At 38.6% G+C, this 12,148-nt stretch overlaps 2 protein-coding genes, 1 long non-coding RNA gene and 1 pseudogene across 4 annotated transcripts; 2 read left to right on the top strand and 2 right to left on the bottom strand.

The window, feature by feature from the left end:
* Window positions 1-859: 859 nt before the first annotated feature.
* On the bottom strand, window positions 860-4,569 carry LOC132103892 (ubiquitin thioesterase OTUB1-like). 2 transcript variants are annotated; one of them, XM_059508962.1, is made up of 8 exons: window positions 4,479-4,569; window positions 3,848-3,909; window positions 3,695-3,740; window positions 2,766-2,864; window positions 2,569-2,687; window positions 2,301-2,385; window positions 1,468-1,662; window positions 860-1,379 (listed from the first exon to the last, which is right to left on the bottom strand). In XM_059508962.1, the coding sequence occupies exons 2-8, from the start codon at window positions 3,889-3,891 to the stop codon at window positions 1,182-1,184; spliced, it is 786 nt and encodes a 261-aa protein (XP_059364945.1). In that variant the 5' UTR covers window positions 3,892-3,909; window positions 4,479-4,569; the 3' UTR covers window positions 860-1,181. The 2 variants fall into 2 exon arrangements, with proteins under 2 accessions (XP_059364945.1, XP_059364937.1); XM_059508954.1 differs by lacking the exon at window positions 3,695-3,740 and having other exon boundaries at window positions 4,479-4,566.
* Window positions 4,559-5,997, top strand: cskmt (citrate synthase lysine methyltransferase). The gene is made up of 2 exons (XM_059508975.1): window positions 4,559-4,717; window positions 5,190-5,997. Exons 1-2 carry the CDS (start codon window positions 4,633-4,635, stop codon window positions 5,873-5,875), a joined length of 771 nt encoding a protein of 256 aa, XP_059364958.1. The 5' UTR covers window positions 4,559-4,632; the 3' UTR covers window positions 5,876-5,997.
* Window positions 5,998-6,693: 696 nt separating this feature from the next.
* LOC132097043 (uncharacterized) lies at window positions 6,694-7,172 on the top strand. Its single transcript, XR_009422647.1, has 2 exons — window positions 6,694-6,797; window positions 7,115-7,172. It is a non-coding gene; the product is annotated as an uncharacterized LOC132097043 (long non-coding RNA).
* LOC132097027 (adenosine deaminase domain-containing protein 2-like) lies at window positions 7,158-11,755 on the bottom strand (annotated as a pseudogene).
* Between the last annotated feature and the right edge of the window lie 393 nt (window positions 11,756-12,148).

The following is a 12,148-nucleotide window of genomic DNA, read 5'->3' on the forward strand; positions in this document are numbered from 1 at the left end:
TGAAAGAAAATACTTGGTTTATTGTTAAATTTCTGTTTGATTAAAAAGATTCATTGTATAGCGTACCATTAAAAACAATCTTATCAGGGTTATGCCATTGTTTAACAAGTTCTTTCTGTTTTTGCTTTGTTTTTTATAATGTTAGAGACTGTTTTATTCCAAAACTATTCAAACATTTAGCTAATTTACGTCAAAAAGATAAAGTGCATATGTACTTTTAAAAATACATTGTCAGCATACTGACTGTGCCCTTAGAATAATAATCATCCTAATCTTAAGTTAATTTAGAAAAACCCAAATGTGATGAGCTTGTAACGGCTAAAAATGTTCATCACGAATCAGGTTTTGCGAACTTGCTCAACCGATTCATTTAAAAGATCCGACTCAAATCTCGGACATGCCTTGAATCCGTCCAAAATGAATGCTTTCGCAATGTTGCATACTCTCATTCATACATCCTTGCCCCTACACTTATAGGAAAATGTATTTATGATGACCTTGATCTTGATTGCCATCCTTGGTCCGGCTGGATGGATCCCACAGAAAACGGCCACGACCAAGAAGGATGCCTCCAGAGTCCAGGTGGATATCAGACAAATCTTTGTAGTGTTGTGGTTTGAGTCGTACATGATTATAAATGATTTGTAACACATTTTTACCCAAATCTGCTTAAAATAAATAAAAAGGTGATTTGTTTGTAAAATGAGCATTTAAATGATTAAGCTGTCTAAGATTAAATCCAATTCAATAAAGCCGGTCTGTTCTTTTCTGGTTAACTGGCTTAGAGGCACTTTTGAATTGTAAAACTGTGCTCTTGATGTCGTCACATTCACAATGATTTCTGAAACCACAAATCGACTTAAGCTGAAGTGAGGAGCAAATCCCTTTAATAAAACTCATGAAAGGCAGTATAAGGAAGGAAAAACACTAAAAGCAAGATGATAACATTTACAACCACAAAAAAACCTACTGTACAACCCTAATAATGCTGCTGTCTGATGCATTGTCTGTTTGAAGTTCTGTCTGTACTGAAAAAAAAAAAAAATTCATTCATTTTGTAATGTGGGGAGAACTGGAGTGAAAACTTTATTGTGATTAATCATGGCATAGCCTTGCATACACGTGTATGACTCAACTTGGCTGTAGAAATGAGATTTTCTTCACAATGGAACCACAGAGTATCACTTGTATAGGATGTCATAGTGGCCTGGGCGGTAGAGCAGGAAGATGCGTGGCTCACTTCCTTCAGGGAAAATATGATGGTTCACCGTTCCACCCTCTCCTCTGTCCATGTATTCCACTAATATGGGCACATTCAGTGCCTGGGCTAAGGCAATGATATGTATGTGGTCGCTCTCTTTCGACATGGGTTCCACGTCCTAAAAAATAAAACATGGATTATTAGAAGTTAAATTCTGACCATAGTCTTAAACTAGTTCACAAATAATACTCTTAGGTGTCACTTACCTGCTGGCAAAACTCTTTAACAGAACGGCCGCCCTCTATGAAGTGCTGAAAGAACACATGCTCCCGCTGCAGGTATCCCGAGGTGAGAAGCCTCAGGTAAACCACGATGTAGTCAGACACACACTGGTCATTGAAGGAGGTCAGCAGTTCACCAAGCGATTGCTGCTTTTCACACAGCTCAATCAGGTCCATGAACTGACAAAGGAGAGAAACCACAGTGAGCATAAACATGAAGCAAAAACAAAGCATGAACAGTTACAGGACTTAAAGGGGTAATTCACTGCTGACAAGGTAAAATACAAAAGTTGGCTGTGCAGTAGAAACTTCTTTTTTTAAAAAAAAAATCAGTGCTACACAAGTAGAGAAAACAGAAAAATGGCTGTTGTGAAAAAACAAAGCGAAAACTGGAACACCCACAATGCACTGGGCTCAAAGTTCAATCTCTAGTTATTGCTGTCCCAAGTTGCCAGATGACGCACATACATCTTTTAGTGGACTTTTGGTGAAAACTAAACACTCGGGTGGACTTGTACTCAAACTTGACAGGAAATTTTTAAATACAGTCAAATACACTTTGTGTGTTAACAAAAAAATAAGTAACAACAAAATTTAAATGACGACAACGTCCTCGAGTTAAACTCATTAGTTAAAGACTTGGACTCGGCTTGAACTATCCAAGATGTATTCGGACCCAATGCTGTATACTACCAACATTGTAACAAAATAAAGCTGGCTGAAAATCTGTGAACTTACCATTAAAGCACAGAGCTTTGAATTTGAGATGGCATGTCATTTGAGAATTGAGTTTATAACTGATACATTTTCCAACTCACAGTGTTGTGAAAGTCCTCGATAGTGAATTCGGTAAAGCCCTGGTTTACAAGGTCCAGCTTGCTCTTAGCTGCCACAGCTTTAAACCTATAGTGCCAAAATTGAGACAGGTCTGGTACTTAGACATTCACTACAATGACAGAAAGAAAAAACATTTACAAAATGGTACTTTGCGTAAATAAGGTTGCTGCTATCTCCAGAATTGCTGCAAATTGTCCAAATAAAATAAACGGTATCTGCTTTAAGCACCCAAATCAAGCAGTACACTACCTTTGCAGCTCTTTGCTGTCATCCAGTAGTGACTCCAAATGTGCAAAGCCAAAAGCTCTGTAGAAACAATTTCCATCTGGCCGTGTCTTACGAATGTGTGTATACTTTTTGTGAAGGTCCTATAAACAAGATAACAGTTTTACAGCAGGTTTCAGGCACTTGCTACATGTAAAATAAGCTCGTGAAAATGTGGTGACCTTTATCTTGAGCTGGTAGATGGTGTCCTCTGCAGCATATTCACCCTGAAGCACATTGAGATCTTGTCTGTCCGACACTAAAGGGTTAGTGGTAGCTATCTATTAAAATAAAATGAGCAATTAGAGGGTTAATTAATTTAGTCATCCTCATGTTGTTTCAAACATGTTTGAATTGCTTTCTTCAGTTGCACACAAAGAGAGATGTTAATCAGAATGCTTCTGTTCTTTTTCATACAATGTATGTGAATAGGGAAAGATGCTGCTGATCTCTTTAAAAAAAAAATTGATGTGCTATATAATATGCAAATGTCTAAAGGGCTGTTCACACCAAGAACAACAACTACAATGACAAAGTTTTAAAAAGAGAATAGCACAGTCCAGTCCACAACTATAATGAAACAGAAGAATGATATCTCGTTGGAATTACTTTCATAAAATGTTTTTTCAGCTGATGAATGATAAAAACTCTGACATCAGAACCCACCATATTTAAAGAGCTTGAGAATTTAAAGCAGCAGATGAAGTAACCTCAGCACACACTTATAATAAACAGAACATGTGGACAATAATAGTTATAGTTATCTTTCTAGCATTTAAAGCAGCAGACAACATAACTGCATAACTTCTTTAGAATAAACAATGTGATCGTCCAAGGTGTGGATGTTAATATAGTTATTGTTATATTTATCATTCATGGTGTCAACAGACAATTCTGTTCTGTGACGCTAATGGCGGAAATTAAATGCTTCAGTTTTAAATACTGGATCATTAGAAGTTGTGTGGACTACTTTCAGCATACTTTTTTTTTTGGTCAGAGGGGGCGAGGGGGGGGGTATGAAATTAAAGAACAGCATAAACATTCTGCCTAACATTTCTCTTACACAGAAAAAAGGAAAATAGCTTTGAGAAGAGGGTAAATGTTCTCAGACTGGTATGTTTGGATGAACTTTCCTCATTTGTTCATTTAAGAAACAGCTAACAATTTTACAAAAACAAAATTATCAGTGATTTGTTCAGTAACAGTTAGTATAGATCTAAATTAAAAGCCTATTTTTAAATGTGACATTACTTTGAACACTCACCTCTTGCTGAATACGATCCTGCTGTGCCATAATGGCTTCGTCATATGCAAGGCAGTTCACTCCTGCAAAACAAATAAATAAATATATGTGTGTGTGTGTGTGTGTGTGTGTGTGTTTGTGAGTGTGGACGTAAAGAAAGAGAGAGTGAAAAAAGAGAAGAAAAAAGTTTTAGACACCTGCCACACAAAAACCTGGACCTGAGCATACAGCAGATGAGAGTGATGTTATTGTTAATGTGCGGACTTGCGTCACATTCGGACGTAATGTAAACAAAGTCGTGTGTGAGGAGTCTTTTAACCATCATCTGGCTCACTATAATAACCGTCCATAACTGTAACCACACAACTACAACACAAAGAGATTCACCACTTAAGTTACCTCCATAAACCCTGAGTGAATATTAGTGTATATTACAGTCTACAGCTGGAAGATTGGGTTTTATTTTTGGTTAAATGAGCCCAGGGTTTACTCTTTGTACAGCGAATGCTCTGCATTTCCTCCTCTTGCTCGTCCAGCAGTTAAAGCTCATTTTCTAATGCAAGCTCCCTCATGCAGGACCCTGCGAGGTGTTTAGCTGAAGCGTGTCAGCTGATCTTTTAAACGGCGTGACGAATGTTATTTTTGCACTTACCCTCCACCTCTCCCTGTGATGATTCCTGCTTCTCATCCGCCATCTTGATCGAGTTCTTTTTCCACCGCCCCCTCTCTCATGTACACTTCCGGGTCGTGTCATTCAGTCACAGGACCACACATGGTGCCAGGGTTTTGTTTTAAACGGAGTACAAATGTTATTCACCAGACTTGCAGTGCCGCTGAGGACCATTCCAAAGCTGACCAGGGCACACAGATGGCATCATACTAGTTTGACAAGTTAGTGTATATTACTGATTATGTGACATTTCCATAGAAGCTAATAGCAATTTTAAAATGGTTACATCTTAACCTGTTACATAATTGTATTTAACATGTATTAACCTCATTCGTTAACACTGCTCTGGGCGATTTATATTGCACCAAGAAAAATTAATTACCATTACCAAACAGGTTTCTAAACAGTTGTCTGCCATTAGTCAAACAAAAAAATAAATAAAAATATGAGCAGCATGCTCCTCCTGGGTTTCTAATTGGCTAATACGTTCGGTTTACGCATTGATTCCTCTGTGGTGTAGTAGGGCTGTCAAAAAGACAGGTGGTTTCTCAACTATTTTGGTGATTTTGTCAGTGAGTGGTTAAAATAATAATAATAATTCACTTAAAGCATCTTTAAAGTACTTATTGCACTTTAAAGGGGATAATATGCATTTTGTTCTATATTCTAACTATTTACAACTTTCGTTCACAGATGAACTAATTGAAAACATGGACAAAAAAGCAACATGGGACAGATTCTATACAGAAAATGGAAGCAAAGGCCAATTCAAAAATTTTGAGTGGTTCTTTGGATTCCACTCTGTCAAAGACTTCATTCTTCCTGTACTTCAGACCATGTCTCATTCAAACAGTGGTCCATTGAACATCCTGGACATGGGTTGTGGCACGTCAGCATTAGGACCTTGTATCTACAGAACCTCTCCATGTGCTGTGAAGGTCATCTGTGCTGATATCTCTACAGTTGCAGTGAAACTTATGGAGAAGCACAGTAATTCTACATTGGTACAGCCATGCAATCCATCATCGGATCTTGCCTTCCTGGAGATGGACTGCACACAGTTGAGAGGATACTTTGTGCCCAGAAGCCTGGATTTAATATTAGACAAGGGTACCACAGATGCTTTAGTTAGGACTAAAGAAGGTCAAGTTAAGGCTGGACAGATAGTGAAGCAATGCTTACAGGTGCTGAAGCCCTCAGGGACTCTCCTACAGTTCTCAGATGAGGATCCTGATGCCAGGCTTGTATGGCTTGAGAGAGAAGTTAGAGGAGCAGAACTGCCAGCTGATGTAGGAGTTCAAGAGGTGGGAGAATTGAGAGGGGTCAGCTATTTTTGCTATCAGATTTCTCCGCATACTTCTGAAAGGGTTTCCGAGTGAAAATACAGTCTTCGTACAAAAATAATCTCTTTTTTTTTCCTTTCACAATGTACTTGCCTGATCAAAACCCCATTTAGATTGTTTGCATCATAAAAACAAATGTTTTGTCCTGTGGTGCTTAATTTATTTATTAGGTGTTATAGAGGTTGAATTGCCTCTGAACAATGCCTCATTTTATGGCCATACACAACAGGAACTGAGTGGATTTACAATCGCAAGTATGTGGTCTCTCTCCTGTGTACAGATTACATCGGGGTGCCTTAACGCAGTCCTGGAAGGCCAGTGTCCTGCAGAGTTTAGCTCAAATCCTAATTAAACACAACTGAACCAGCCGATCAAGCTCTTACTAGGCATGCTAGAAATTTCCTAGCAGGTGTGTTGAGGCAAGTTGGAGCTAAACTCTGCAGAACACCGGCCCTCCAAGATCAAGTTTGAGCGACCCTGTATTACTTAGTATTCTGTGTCTCTGTTGTATGACCAAGTTGTTCACTGGCCAATAGGGGGCAGAAGCTGAATTATAAACAAATAATTAGAGGTTTACTACAGTATGACACCTTTTCATCAGCACCAGCATTAACTTCTTGAGCAATTTGAGCTACAGTAGCTCAGTACAGTAACCCAAGTGCATCAATGATCCTTGGCTGCCCATATAACCCTGTGCTGGTTCACCACTGTTCCTTCCTTGGACCACTTTTGATAAATACTGACCAGGAAAACCCCACAAGAGCCGCAGGTTTGGAGATGCTCTGACACAGTTGTCTAGCCATTAGCCATCACAATTTGGGCCTTATCAAACTCACTCAAATCCTTACACTTGCCCATTTTTCCTGCTTCTAACGCATCAACTTTGAGGACAAAATGTTCACTTGCTGCCTTATATATCCTACCCACTAACAGGTGCCATGGTGAAGAAATAATCAGTGTTATTCAAGTCACCTGTCAGTTGTCATAATTTGTATTGTGTTAACGCAATAACAATCAGTTACCAATAACGTTACACAGGATGAGAACCACCATAGACATTGAGATGGATCAGTCTGAATACTAAGATATGGCCAACAGTAATTTCCAGTGATGCAAAGTACTTGACTTAGTCAAATGTTAACATTTTGATTTACCATTGTTACCATTTACATAACTCATGCAATTAACTATTGAATGTGACAAGACCAGAAACAGTTACAAAGCTGTTTTTGGCATAGGGAAATGGCAAATGGATTACTTTACAATAAGTTCTAGTTATTTACTGTACCTCTAATTATTTAATTCCTGTAAATAAAGAACCACATATCAACAATTTCACAATGTTTTGTTATTCTTTATCACAAATTATGAATGGGCTTGTAAAAGAACTCTAATATTTATATGTAGGTATGACAAGCCAACATAAAGTCTCTTCGTGGATATCTTTCTTATCAAATAAACAATAAAACACCAAATCAGAGAATCAAAATAACTGCAAAAGCAAAGCAACCACACAAACTTTATCTATCAGGTCAAAATAGCTTGTAGTACTCTTGCATTTTTAAGAACAGAAATGTTTTCAGTAGAAGTGAACATCTGATAAAGAACTTGACAATATGAACATGTCTACAATCATCAATGAACATTCAACAGGAAAGACGGGTATCTATTGAACATCAAAAGCCTGAAATGACTGGGAACCTTAGTGAATTTCAAGGGTTGTTCAACCTGTCATTTAACGGCTGAAGCAATCTACCACGTGTTTGGAGTTCCACGGTCCAGCGTTGTTGGCCAAGAACTGCATACTGACTTGAGTCTTGGTCTCCTGATACAGCTGGGCTGCCATCTTGACAGAACCAAACAAATGGGCTGTTTACAACAACAGACCACATAGGACACAAAATGGCACATTTATATACATTTAACCTCAGTTTTAACTAACGAACCCAAATATTTAGGATAAAATGTCTTTCACATGTGCGTGGATATTATCAAAACTAAAATCAATACGCATACTTTAGCACTGCGGTATGTGGGGAATGACAAAAAGTCATGGTGGCCTGCCAGCGCTGAGACTTTTCTGAAGCAGAAGTACAACGCTCTTTTACAAAGCCTGCTGGACGATCCAGGACCGCTTACAAATGGAGAACTAAGAGAGGAAAACAAAGGAAGATCAAAACAAAAAAGTGATGAATTTATTGCGGAGACAGTACAGTATTTTTGCAAAACGAGTGGTTGAACAAACAAACACAGGCAGTGATCTTGTTTTTCTAGCAGTGGCTCCGATACAAATGAGCTCCTTGTATGATACTGTACAAGCACTAAACCTTTGCATAAGAGAAGATCATCATTAACTTATTTATTTAGTACGACTGACTTCTTGATAGCATAACCAGTGGTGCTGTCCAGAATCTCAATACTGGAGTCTCCCAAACACCAGCTGACACTGAGATCTCTGCAGTGGTCTGTGTTCTCATCGGGCCCCACATGCTCTCCACTCAGAAAGACGATGGCGGTTTGTTTGAATGGAGGAGGCAGTGCTTCATTCCAGACGCTTGTTAACTATATCAGACACTTTCTCTGAGCTGTACCTGGAATCACCTAGGCAAAAGTAGAGAAAATGTTAATAAATATTGTCATTTTTCTGGCAGCTTGGATGACTTCAGAATGACTAACAGTTTCGATCAAGATCCAATTACGATATTTGGAGATATTTGGAGTGTTCTGTTACCTGCCAATGCGAACAGCTTACCAAGTGCAAAGCTGGTAATGTAGACTGGATTGATGAAATGACTCAGTAGTGCCCTTTGCACTCCTGTAACAGTCCAACGGGTGAGTATGAACTGTCAGACATGCAACAGATGCGAACACCCCACACACTTGGAAGCAGGAAGGCAGCAGGGATGAGAGAGCCTTTAGCGTGGCACTTCAGCTTCAGAGTGGAGTAGGCACTGCTTTGAGACTGTCTGAAAGTGGGAAGACATTTGCATATATCTTTTTTTCAACTATTCATTGTCTAAATACCCTTAATATACACAATAGAGAGTTTTCTAAAATACAAAGCAGTAAGCAGACAACATAGAGTGTAAGCAAAGTAGTTAAAATTACAAAACTATGCACTGGGCTGCTCCTTTGGGGGCTTTGTTAGTGTACAAGTGAAGGTAAATGTGTGGCTTGAGCTGAAGCAGTCGTTCAAATGGTACACTTTCCAATATGGAGCGCTTCTTCCACCCTGGATCAGCACTGTAGAACAGCAGGAGCTGCTTGTACATGTACCTGTGACACCAGACAGACTAAATATATTTATATTAGACACACAAAACAGCATTCATATAAAGCAAATCAAATCTCTTCATCTCTCTCCCTCTCTGTACGTTTGAGTATGGAAATGCGTCTATATTAAATTTTTTTGCACCTTTTGAGGGCTCTGCGGGCGATGACAATGGCGTGGCAGTCATGGACGACAGATCCTGTGTATGAAAGCCAACTACTGCAGCAGTTCTGACCTGATCCCAGAGCTACCACTTCATATTCCTCACAGCGCTGCCCACCTGTGTCAAGCACCTCTGACGCACACATCAAATATGCATCAAATGATTGCATGGTATTTTTCACTCACACACACATATATACCAAGCATACTGGCTTTAGACATGCACAAACATTTGGTTTTCTATTAAATTAAGGTGACAAATTGACAAATGACAAGAATGACTATTGTGATTTTCTTGGTAGTATCAGTAAAAACAGATTGAAAATTACAAAGCAGTAAGCAGACAACATAGAGTGTAAGCAAAGTAGTTAAAATTACAAAACTATGCACTGGGCTGCTCCTTTGGGGGCTTTGTTAGTGTACAAGTGAAGGTAAATGTGTGGCTTGAGCTGAAGCAGTCGTTCAAATGGTACACTTTCCAATATGGAGCGCTTCTTCCACCCTGGATCAGCACTGTAGAACAGCAGGAGCTGCTTGTACATGTACCTGTGACACCAGACAGACTAAATATATTTATATTAGACACACAAAACAGCATTCATATAAAGCAAATCAAATCTCTTCATCTCTCTCCCTCTCTGTACGTTTGAGTATGGAAATGCGTCTATATTAAATTTTTTTGCACCTTTTGAGGGCTCTGCGGGCGATGACAATGGCGTGGCAGTCATGGACGACAGATCCTGTGTATGAAAGCCAACTACTGCAGCAGTTCTGACCTGATCCCAGAGCTACCACTTCATATTCCTCACAGCGCTGCCCACCTGTGTCAAGCACCTCTGACGCACACATCAAATATGCATCAAATGATTGCATGGTATTTTTCACTCACACACACATATATACCAAGCATACTGGCTTTAGACATGCACAAACATTTGGTTTTCTATTAAATTAAGGTGACAAATTGACAAATGACAAGAATGACTATTGTGATTTTCTTGGTAGTATCAGTAAAAACAGATTGAAAATTACAAACTGAAAATGTTAAGAATTTATTGATTGTCTTAGGGTTTCCTGTTTTGATAAGATAATGGTATGATTTCCAGGTATTGTTCATTTTTTTTGCAAAGAAAATGTAAGTTTTTATGAGAAAAATATACATTTATAAATGTTACTGCGAGAAAAACATAATAATAGCTTTTTAAAATAGCTTTAAAGGGATTATTATATGATTAATAAAAAGGGAATACACTTACAAATAAGAAATCTTAATTATAAAGGACAAGCTAAGTATAAATCTGACATATTGGCCCAACAGAAAAATCTTACTGCTTCAGTCTTTAACCATACACAAAGTGTGGTCTTCTTTCAAAGCACCGAGGTTGGCATTGTATCTCACACCAATGTTCATAATTTATTTTATTTTATTTTGAAATGGGTTTTATTTGTATAGTTTTTATTTTCGGTATAGTAATTTCCAAGATTTAGTCATTTTGGTGTTTGTCATTTTTGTTAGTTATTGCCTTGTCTTTATTGTGTCAGGATAGTTTTTATTCATGTTTATTTCGGTTTTAGTTGTAGTCAATTCAGTACATCAAGTTAAACTAACTGAAAATAAGAAATGTTAACTTTGGCAAAAGCTTAATAAATAGTTTGTGTATTTTATTTAAAGTAACAAAATTATGTTTATGGTTTTTAATCAATTCTAATAACGTTGTCTCACACTCACCTCTCTCCAGTACAAAAGCAGCAAAGCAGCTCTTAGTGTTGTGGTACTGAGGACATTCTCTGAGCAGCTTGTTGAAACGCTCAGTACACAGAGCTGTTACGCGACATTTGTGCCAGTCTGTGAACGTCACTGAAAGAGCAAGAGTTTGAGATAACACAACAGTAGCTCTGGTAGTGAAAAAACATCTGCAACCAAACATAATGTCATTTTTTTGAAACTCCAGTCAAACCTCCAGTTCTCTGGTCCCTCCGAAGAGAGCCGTCTGTATTGTCCTCCAGTACTTCTAGGGGGGTTTCACCTCCTGTAATACTACTCAGACTCCATGCAGAAGGGGAGTCTGGGCCAGAGCCCAGGTTTTTCAATTGGGGAGGAGACTCCAACGACTCGTCTTCTAGAGTATGTCGTCCCATAGCAGAGGGCACTTTGGGGTCAACAAAGAGGCACAACTGGGTTGGTGGATTGACTCACTTCTCCAGTAGATGGAGAATCTTCAAACTCATTTTTAGGGGTCGGAGTCCTGAACCTGGTTCCGTGGATGCCAAAGGTAGGCTCCCTTTCAGCGGTAAAGTGCATCATTAGAGTGGCAGCCATTCGTGGAAGCCGCTTCCCCTCTAGATTGATACTATGATTTGCCATCATCTGCTGTAAGATTTTAAAATGTATAAAACACTGCAGAATACAGGCCTGTCTGTGATAATATTAAAACACGACATAAACATGTTGGTCTTTAAAAATTATTGTACTTTATGGGCCTGATAACAGAATTCTAATGACAAACATTTACATTTGCCTTCTTTACATTTATAAAAAATATACAGGAAATAACATGATCCAAGTGTAGGTAACGGAATAACAAACTGACACTGTGTTAACTTTTACTGCACTCCATTACAAAAGTGCTTGCTAAGTGCTCGTCGTGTTGCAGTGACAAACACTGTAAAAAAAAAAAAAAATTGGGACAACTAGATGCCTACACATTGTTCAATTGTAACGTTACCTTACTAGAAAAACCGTTGTATAACTGATTAACAACCCTTGATCACCTGTAATGTTGAAGCTCTAGGTTGGTTGAGTTGATGATGGGCGGAGCCTGTCGGAGTCACGTGACGGCGAGAGCGAGGGAGGATAAACAATTTTTAAATTTTTA

This window comes from Carassius carassius, chromosome 2 (assembly GCF_963082965.1).
Source record: "Carassius carassius chromosome 2, fCarCar2.1, whole genome shotgun sequence".
Classification (NCBI taxonomy): Eukaryota; Metazoa; Chordata; class Actinopteri; order Cypriniformes; family Cyprinidae; genus Carassius; species Carassius carassius.

What these genes read in the sequence shown, in the direction of transcription:
- LOC132103892 (XM_059508954.1), bottom strand. Translation starts at nt 4,521, where the DNA reads ATGGCGGATGAGAAGCAGGAATCATCACAGGGAGAGGTGGAGG. An exon ending in TCGAGGACTTTCACAACACT is followed by an intron (nt 1,663 to 2,300) that starts GTGAGTTGGAAA and finishes CTCCTTTGTCAG; the next exon opens with TTCATGGACCTGATTGAGCT. An exon ending in TTAAAGAGTTTTGCCAGCAG is followed by an intron (nt 1,380 to 1,467) that starts GTAAGTGACACC and finishes TTTATTTTTTAG; the next exon opens with GACGTGGAACCCATGTCGAA.
- cskmt (XM_059508975.1), top strand. Translation starts at nt 4,633, where the DNA reads ATGTTATTCACCAGACTTGCAGTGCCGCTGAGGACCATTCCAAAGCTG. An exon ending in GCATCATACTAGTTTGACAA is followed by an intron (nt 4,718 to 5,189) that starts GTTAGTGTATAT and finishes TTTCGTTCACAG; the next exon opens with ATGAACTAATTGAAAACATG.